General features: G+C 41.7%; 1 protein-coding gene across 1 annotated transcript in view; it reads right to left on the bottom strand.

The window, feature by feature from the left end:
• Nucleotides 1–488: 488 nt before the first annotated feature.
• The window catches only part of CNPY3 (canopy FGF signaling regulator 3), a 37,025-nt gene continuing 27,441 nt past the window's right edge, over nucleotides 489–10,072 (bottom strand). Inside the window, exons 5-7 of the mRNA XM_077454765.1 lie at nucleotides 8,621–8,743; nucleotides 4,392–4,509; nucleotides 489–2,783 (exon numbers count right to left, since the gene is read on the bottom strand). Of these exons, the coding sequence (XP_077310891.1) occupies nucleotides 2,581–2,783; nucleotides 4,392–4,509; nucleotides 8,621–8,743 (444 nt within the window). The 3' untranslated portion in view covers nucleotides 489–2,580. The remainder of the gene's footprint in view (nucleotides 2,784–4,391; nucleotides 4,510–8,620; nucleotides 8,744–10,072) is intronic.

The raw sequence follows: 10,072 nt of genomic DNA, 5'->3' as shown, positions 1-10,072 counted from the left end.
TTTACTTGTCAGGTTGCTTTAACTGACATCTGCAGCTCTAAGGTCACCCTGCAGATGAATGAACAGAAAGATTTAAAATGCAACAATATATCTTACTTTGTATCTTTTGGAGCAGTGATGTTTATAAACACTGATTCAGACTGCTTTTTTGACAGTTCTCTGAATATATTGTAATGCAGACTCTGATTAACCACAGGCAACAATTACAACGTTACACGGGGGGGGGGGGGGGGGGGGGGGGGGGGGGTCACCAGAAGCAGGGCTGAGAGACTGGACATGCTACACACCCTGTATACAATGACATTTTTGAGGATGTGGCAAAACGTGCCCAAAGTCTGCAAGTAATTAATCTTAGATTGCTGTGTGTGTGCGTGCATACCAACATGTAAAATTACAGATTCTAAAACAAAAGATCTAATTAAAAATTTTGTAAAAGCATTTGTGACTGAGCCACCTCAAATGTACAAGTAAATATACTGAGACAAAACTAGTCAATAAAATCCATTTATTTACGTAATTTCAGAAAATAAGAAGACTTGTAAAGCCTGCAAGACTGATATAACAAAATATCTTTTAGCCATCATCATCAATGGTAATGCAAGTTAGCCAAACTGTATCAGTATTTTGGACTGCAGAGTACATGACATGATCAAAATGCGAATTTGGGAGGACCCAGACATGGAAGCTTCTTGACGGTAGGAATCTAAAATAAATGTATTTTCCATAATAACCAGCTTCTCCCCTTAAGTTTTCTGTAACACGTTAGAAGCCGATTAGTTGCAAAAATTCACAGGGGCCATCCCAAGATATTTGGAGGAACAAAAGTCTATATATAGTACAGGCGCGATTGCAAAAAGCATCATTTAAATACAGTAACATGATACTGGATACAGCTTGTGGGGGTTAAAATGAAAATAAAGGGTAATTTTACAAAAAAAGCCAACATTATGGTTATGTGAGGACACATGGGCTAAATCATCCACGAACATCCATTTCTCAGGAGGTCCCCCTAACAGGGAGATCTTTCTACCAGATCTAACTCTACAAAGAATAGGAATCCTTCGAAAGGAAACACTTTGGCAGGAGCGAGGAACTTTGGTGCAGATATTTTACTACCTAAGCTCCCAAAGAGATGCAAGAATTCAGTGAATGACGAGACCTACAAACCCTCACCCTTAAACGTAAGGTGTAAATGTACTGGCCCTTGCAAAGAACTGAAAGGGGACAGCTTTGGGCATGGATTGCCAGAAGTAGAGGACAGCCAAGACCAGCTAGCTGTAGGGATTTTTCAGTAAGGAACAACACTGATAGGAGTCAGAAATATGAAAAAAAAGAGAATGAACGTCTGCTATGAGTCAGAAAGCTTGTTAAAGTCAAATTCCATCCACGAATGGTAATACAATTTTGGAAAGAGGTCAGTATAATAGCCTGCCTAGATGCTACTTGTATATCTTTTAGGAAAACCACAGAAAAGGTCCCACAATCACAAGCTTCTAATAGTTTGCTAACTACAGCAATGGGGCTTAAAAAAGAAAAAGAAAAAGAAAAAAAAAAAAAAACACACACACATCTCATAACAGCCATGACAGACGGGTACAGCTGAGATTCTGGACTCAGAAGCCTGGTAGCTGTGTATACAAGTTTAGCAGAATGGCAGAGCTGGGAGGCTTGGTACACAGATATTTTCCAAATAGATTAAGAGGCTGGTGAGCGATGTATACTGCAGGTACTCATTCAGAGCTGAAATATTAAAGTGGTTGTAAAGACAGGTTTTTTTAACCTAATGCATCAAGATAAAAAGCCTGTGTGCAGCAACCCCTCTCAGCCCCCATAACACTTACCTGAGGTACCTCTATGTCCAGTGATGTCCACAACTGTCTTAGTCATCTGAGATTCAACCTCCTAATTGGCTGAGACACAGCCATTGGCTGCCGCTGCTGTCAGAGTCAGCTAAGCCAATCGGGGAGAAAGGGGGCAGGGCCAGGTCAGGTCTCAGAGTCTGAATGGACACAGGGAACTGTGACTCGGCTTGGGTGCCCCTATAGCAAGTGGCTTGCTGTGGGGGCACTAAACAGAAGGGAGGGGCCAGGATCACAGAAGAGAGGCCTGGGAAGAGGAGGATTCGAACTGCTCTGTGCAAATCCACTTCAACAGAGCAGGTAAGCTTAACAGGTTTGTTATTTTTATAGGGGGAAAAAAAACCAAAAAGAACCAAAAAAAAAACAAACAAAAAAAAAAAAAACACACAACTTAATCATTTTAATTGTGGGTGGGCTTACCCCTTAAAAAAAAAAAAAAAATACAGAGTTGGCTGGATAGCAATAGGTTTGGTCCTTTTCATCCATACAGGAGTCCATGTTAAATAGTCAAAAAAGGTGAGACCAACAAGTCATACAGTATCCTTGAATGTAACAGCCAAAAATCACAAAGCACGCAGCAGTGATATACTGTAATGTTCTTTCATTTCCCTCCTGTGAAGGACATCTGTAAAGCTGAGCAGGAAGAATGGAGCATCAAATCCCAGAGATATGTCTGAGATGAAGCGGTTCATGTAACCTACCCAAGTTTGGTCGAGTTGTGTCAAAGTTCATCAATAGGCCTGCTTTCAGAAGTCTGCATCTCAGGTACCTCTAGGTTTTCTGTTGGCTTTTCAGGGTTCTTATTCTTTGAGTTTTCTTTGGATTTCTTGGTTTTCTTTTTGCCCCCCTTATTTGATGGTTTCTTTTTACCAGAGGAAGGAGCAGAATCTCCCTTCTTACCGGACCATTTTTCATCCAGGCAACCTGGTACAATCAGTCAAGATAAAAAAAAAAATAAAAAAATAAAAAAAAGGGATGAATAAAAAAGGGAACTTAATATTTTTTTGTGTGTGTGTTACCTACCTTATCAGTATTGTTTACTGTAACCTATCCACCCCTAGCAGTCTATACTTACATTTCCTTCATTCTCCCAAACTTCTGTTTACCTCTGGAAGCCAAAAAGGAAATTCCCAATACTTCCATGTATGGAAGAGCATGTGACAGCTCTAAGTTTAATTTGACTACAGAGAACCATGGAACGGTCATATTAAAAAAGGGAACATATATGAAGTGTATTTGCCTTTATTAGTATGCACAGTACTAAAACATTGTCAGCTAAACATGAAATACTGCATATACACCATTTTGTATTTTCACTTCAAATCAGTAATGCATTGGGCTCTCCCCACCACCCATTTACCCTTTCTTAGTTGCTCTGTATATATACAGCTTAATAGCATACATTTACATAAATAAATGAGTCAGAGCTGCAGCCCATCTCTCCATCCCCCGTTTAGATGGGGGTGTGTTTTTGTTTTTTGTTTTTTAACAGAGAACGTCTGAAAAGTAAGCAGGTTCTGCTGCGTTCACTCTAAGGCTCCAAGCACACTGGAGCTCATAAACTGCAGTTTATTGGAGTTTGGGTGTTTTTTTTAAAAGCCCATAAACTCCACTCTATGTTAGCCTATGTGTCCATGCACATGGATGTTTTTCAGCTTTAATGAGCAGTGGAGTTTATGGGCTTTTTTCTGAACGCCAGAAATTCGCGTTCAAAGTGCCGTTTTTCACCGCCAAAAAACTACAAATGCTGATAAACGCTTATAAACGCTCGTTAATTAGTGTTCGGCATTCTATTTTTTCAATGCATTGTGGGAGTTTGGAATGTACTGTGGGATTTTTGGAGTGTCCTCTGTGTATTTTTATTGAAAACGACCATAAGCGCTAATAAACGCTCATAAACGCTAGTACAAAACGCTGTTAAAAGCAAGTTTTTCAACCAGCGTTTTCTGCCAGCAATCTGGTGTCCAGAAAAAGCTTTTTTGAGCTTCAGTGTGCATGGAGCCTAAAGCAATATGACAAGAGGATAAGAAAAAAAAAATGGCCCAGTGGCAAATTTATTTTGCTGCAGTCTGATTTTTCATCACTTTCTGTGCAGATCATAGTAGTTTTGCTGGCCATACTCATAACACACTGTACAATCTCATCTGGATTTACAAACAATCTTTTAAACCTGATTATGTGAAATTGTTGAGAATGATTAGACACTCACATCTCCTCTACACAGTTGTCTGTAAACCTAAGAGGACATTGGACCAAAATCATGTAAGCTGTGTGATCAGTCTACATTTTGTTTAGCGGGGTGTCCAGTTTCCCCTATTGTAAAAAATAAGTCCATTACAGAGCTCAATAGCCCAAGCTGAAGTTTACAAACACAGACTTATTTAATTTACCTGCACTGGAAGAATGACAGCTTGCAATGTGACTGATCACTAGGGGTAACAGAGGCAAGTGTTCACTCTCTTTGTTTATGGAAAACTGCACAAGATGCACTGCACTGTAAAAGAGGTCAGAAGAGAGATTAGTCAAACTTACTTTTGTCCTGTCCCTTTAAGACGTGTTTTGCACACAGAAAGTCTGTAAGATCATCTTGCTGGTGGTTTCGATACCAGTCTTCAATGACATCATCATACTGCTCAATCAGGGCATCACACTAATTGTGAAAAAGGAAAGAAAGAAAAAAGGTTTTAGTAATAGTGTCCTGGCATAGAAAATGTGTTTATAAAATAGGAGTTCAGTACAGAAAGCAATTTCTATGTCTGTCTGCGTTAGGCTTCATGCACACGAGACGCTGTTAAACGCGTGTTCAGAGGCAGTTGGACTTTTTTTCAACTGCCCCTAAACTCATTCAATGTTATCCTATGTGTCCATGTGCACAGTCTCGTTTTTATGCAGTTGCGTTTAACCTCGTTTTCCCAGAAGCAAAAAAAAAAAAAAAAAAATGGGTTCAGACGCAAACGTTTCCAAGTTTCAGACGCAAAACGCCGCTACTGCGTTTTGCCGCGTTTTCGTTTATAAGCGTTTTTAAAGGTGACCTTTTTTTTTTTTACATAAAAAATCTCAAAAATGATTGCAAATGATGAAAAACCATTAAAAAAATATTTAAAAAAATTGCAAGTGGATAATCCACAACACGTGGCAAGTGACGTGGCAAGTGGACAATCCACAACTTGTGGCAGGTGGACAATCCACAACTTGTGGCAAGTGACGTGGCAAGTGGCAATCCACAACTTGTGGCAAGTGACGTGGCTACGCCCCTTTCTGCAGAATCTACGCCCCTTTCCGAAGGTCCCCCGCTGTCTGCTGGGAAACACACGGATCCCAGAGACAGCGGGGACCATCCTTATTGTGCAGCGAGACTCGCGTATGCGCAGTAGTGAACCGGGAAATGAAGCCGCAAGGCTCCACTTCCTGATTCCCATACCCAAAATGGTGGCAGCAGCACCCGAGAGACGATCGAGAGATCGGCTTCGGGTGCCGACATCGTGGGCACGCTGGGCGGGTGTCATTATTTTAAAAGTCAGCAGCTGCAGTATTTGTAGCTGCTGGCTTTAAAAAAAAAAAAAAAAAAACGGCAGACTCCCGCTTTAACCTGCTAAAGGGTTTGTATCTCTGGCCAACCAGTCTGGAGAATTAAGCTGGCTATAGATAGATCAAAATCTGTCTGGTTCAGCAAGGGATGGATGGATTGATCCATGTGCAGCCAAGAGAGAAGGGGGGGGGGGGGGGGGGGGGAAACACTGCGCTGAAGCCAAAAGCTTCAGAGTCAGCAGCTAACACCCAAACAAAGTTTACTGAAAATTAGAAAAAATTGGTGTAGCGCTGGTGAATCAAATGGTGTAAAACTCTAAAGCTATATTTGAAGGGGTGGTAATAAAACCAATACTATAGAACACACATGTGAAATAATGTGCAAAGGTAAGTGAAAAATAATATAGAACGAAAATAGGTGAAATTAATAATTCATGAAGTATATGGATGCAATATAATGGCTTTTTTCTTTTTGAACCCCTTTTTATATGATCTATCATACTTTGGATGGCATTCCAATGTGAATGTTTGGACCTTGTGGAGCCTGGAGACGTATGATCCAGCCATTCATATCAGGAGTCCCAGTGATCGTGAAATCCGGAGACAATATGGTGACTAACCAGGACCTGCCAACAAAGCATAATACCTGATTGATACCATCTAGGATTTCAAGCGCTTCTGACCCACTGTCATATGACAGATGTGTCCAATTCTTCCGGTAAGAGTATTCAATTCTCTTTAATTTACTCCAGACAAGCTGCTGTTCCAGGTTGAATTGAACTGTGTGGTCGTTTGATTCCATTGCTGGGAAGACCAACATTGATATTTTTTACCACCTAACATATGTGGACTGTTTGCTGGGATTTATATTTCAGTTGCTGATACCCATTAATATTTGTGTGCATTTATATAATGCATCCATATACTTAATGAATTATTAATTTCACCTATTTTCATTCTATATTATTTTTCACTTACCTTTGCACATTATTTCACATGTGTGTTTTATAGTATTGGTTTTATTACCACCCCTTCAAATATAGCTTTAGAGTTTTACACCATTTGATTCACCAGCGCTACACCAATTTTTTCTCATGTGCAGCCAAGCCTATTTCAACAGAAGCTGATCGCTGTATCAATTTCTGTCAAAAACGGGCTTGTTGGAAACTTTCTTAATCAGCCAGCTGCAGATCAGTGTTTTCTGATAGTGAGCTGGAGGTTTGTCCAGCTTTTCTAAATGTCAGGTGAAAAGTAGTATCAAAAATGCACCAAAAAACCATTATTGTAAAGTGCTTGGGCATTCATTCATTTCAGTGGCCAGAAAAATAATTTTGGCCCCTGAAATGAACAAACGCTTGACGCATCTAGCATTAATACGCGTAAATCCTTTTTTTTTTTTTGGTGGTAAAACGCTGCTCTCCTGAATGCACTGGCTATGAGTTTTTTCTGCCTCTGAAAGCCCGTCTCTAAAACCCTATGTGTGCATGGACAAATGGGCCAACATTGAGGGGCATTAGTTCCTCCAAAAGCGGCGTTTGAATTGTCCTGTGTGCATGAGGACTACATTTCTAAATAATGAAACAGTCACACTACTATTATTTATTATATCAATTCATATGTAAAATTATTGAGCAAGGTCCACAACACCAAACGGCAAAATGATGGCTAGCCACATGCAAAATACAATATTTGCAAGTTTCAACCAAATGGACAGTATGGGGACCTGGCCTTGTGGTGCTGGGGTCATGGGGTGGATTCCCAATTTAGACACGATGGTCATGTAATTTGTATGTTCTGTTTTAGCCTGGTCCTGATTTTCCCCTACAAACCACCCCACTAAAAAACATACTAACAGGTAAACTGGAACATACTCAAAGCCATGGCTCTGCTAAAGACTTGCTCCTTTCATTACACATGAACAACCCGGGTGCTGGATAACACAGCCAGCGTCTACTCCCAGTCAAAAATATGAAAGATGTAAGCCACACTCCAAAAACTTAACGCTCCTTTCTATGTTTAAGAATTGTCAAAAAAGAATGCATGCAATGTATCCACCTGAAACCAACCTTCTTTGATGCGCTTCACCACTGCTGGCTTGCTCACAAGGATAAGGGATGTCCCCCATCTTTGTGACCAAGCCAGCAGTGGTGAAACGCATCAGAGAAGGTTGGTTTCAGGTGCAGATATCATATGCAGCCTTATTTTTTATTAAAAACACAGAAAGAAGAGAGTATGTTTTAGAGTGTGGCTTACATCTTTTATATTTTTTAGCAGGCACATTACAAATAATGCCCAACTTATACCTCAGTTTAAATCAGCTAAATACATCCAAGGTCCATCAAACCAAAAAAGGTGCTCAATATTTTAGTTAATTTTCTAAGGCAGCTATAGCTGGAGAAGAAAAGCCTGCCCCCCTCTTCAGCATGCTGCACAGTGGTCAGAGAAGTCAAACATGCCACCTGCTGATTAAGAGGCAAACCCTCCAGCGAGCTTTGCTGATTGCAGAGCTGTGATAACTAAGAAGGGGACATGTCGGACCTCTACAGAGAGACGATTGCTTCTCCACAGAGAGTGAAGGCCCCACTCTGCAGCCCCTGGCAACTATAGCTGTTCTAGAAAGAAAACAGGAAGAAACTTAATGGTTACATACTGAACACGGTTTTCATTTCACTCGGAATGTATTTAGGCAATTTCAATGAAGGGTTCAATTAGACTTCAAGCTGGTACTGGTTTAAATATTCTGCATTAAATGCTTGGCAATCTACTTGCATATTTGTTAAGAAGAAACCCAAACGGATGGTTCCAAGTTGGACATCTATCTGAAGGGTTTTCAGATGGAAAAACAGGTGTTAACATGAATGGGAATAAGAAGTCACAAGCAAGGGAGTGCTTTTCACAGCCTGCAGAGACATTCTGCTGTATTAGAATATCTCTAACTAGATAACCCTGCTCCCCCCCCCCCCCCCCCATAAATTATACCTTTTTTTCATCATGTAAACCATATTTGTACCAAGTTGGCCGACATCTCACGAAAAGCCTTCTCAGGATAGCAGAGACTGCCAACACAGCAAAGGGCGTACTATCATCATGCTAAAACTCTTAATTTTAGAATGAGACATTGGACAGGCAGCAGTCCCGATATGCGTGGCCATACAGTGCATCTAAATCTTTGACAGTCTGTGCTTCAAATGTAGTAGTTCAATCCTGTTATATTACCTGCTTTTCTCATTTACCTGTTTCTTCATGTCAGCAACTTCAGCGGAAGTTTCATTCCAGAGTTCATATGGAATGTCCATCACGACTTTCACTCCTTTATGGACGAGGTGATGCAAAGTTTGGAAGGTTTCAGACATCCCCTGAGCAAGAAAAGGAGACAAGCAAAGCCCAATTTCCATTAAAGACTGCTACAAAACCTGACATAATTGGATTTCATAGATAAAATAGCATTGCATTATGCAGATGACACCGTATCGTTTGTGGGAGATACATTGTCATCATTAGCCACTATTATGTCCTTTCAGGCTCCTATTCAGGACAAGTAGGTCCTGTTACCGTTAGGCTCTGTTCACATATATGCAAATTGGATGCATTTTTAACCGCATCAAATTTGCTCAACATGTGAATCACAGCAGCTTAAAATGGAGCCGGTTCACACATGTCTGGGGCGAGCTTGGCCCTTTTTCTGAAAAGGATCCCGTGCGATTTTCGGTCCGGTTTAGGTGCAAATTCAAGTAAACATTTGCACCTGAATCAGTGCTCAAACCCGCACTGAACTCCAGACATCTGTGAACCCAGCCTTAGACCCTGTCCCAACTACACTCCCTTCAACAGCATCTCAAATTGCAGCCGTTACATCTTTTATATACTCGGGAGTTGTGGTTACCGCGCAAGTCCAAGACTATGTGGAGAGAAATTTGACCCCTTTACTCACACGCTTTAAGCAAACAGGTAAAAATTGGAGGAGTAAGCTTCCTCTGACAGTAAGGGTCGGTTCACAAAGGGGCAACACGACTTTTGGAGGCAACTTGGACACGACTTAGACACGACCTGGGGCGACTTACAACACGACCTTAAGTCGCCCCAGGCCAGGCGACTTTTGCCGTGGCCAATCAGAGAATGAGCTCTCAAGGGGGAACTCCACGCCAAATTTAAAAAGAAAAAAATGGCATGGGTTCCCCTCCGAGAGCATACCAGGTCTGTTATGGATTTTAAGGGGAACTCCCTACACCGAAAAAATGGCGTGGGGGGTCCCCCCAGATTCATACCAGACCCTTATCTGAGCACGCTACCCGGCCGGCCAGGAAAGGGGGTGGGGACGAGCAAGCACGCCCCCCCCCACCCCCGAGCCGTACCAGGCCGCGTGCCCTCAACATGGGGGGATGCCTTGGGGAAGGGGGGGGCGCGCGTGGCCCCCCCCAAAGCACCTTGTCCCCATGTTGATGACGACAAGGGCCTCTTCATGACAACCCTGGCCGTTGGTTGTCGGGGTCTGCGGCCGGGGGGGCTTATCGGAATCCAGGAGCCCACTTTAATAAGGGGGCCCCCGGATACCGGCCCCCCCCACCCTATGTGAATGAGTATGGGGTACAATGTACCCCTACCCATTCACTTGTGAAATAAATAAATATAAAAAAAAAAAAAAAAAAACACACAACACAGGGTTAAAATAGTTTATTGCACAGCTC

Source organism: Lithobates pipiens, unplaced genomic scaffold (assembly GCF_037356315.1).
Source record: "Lithobates pipiens isolate NorthernLeopardFrog02 unplaced genomic scaffold, aLitPip1_a1.2 Scaffold_25, whole genome shotgun sequence".
In the NCBI taxonomy this organism is placed as follows: domain Eukaryota; kingdom Metazoa; phylum Chordata; class Amphibia; order Anura; family Ranidae; genus Lithobates; species Lithobates pipiens.
This window is presented reverse-complemented; position numbering and strand designations above follow the sequence as displayed.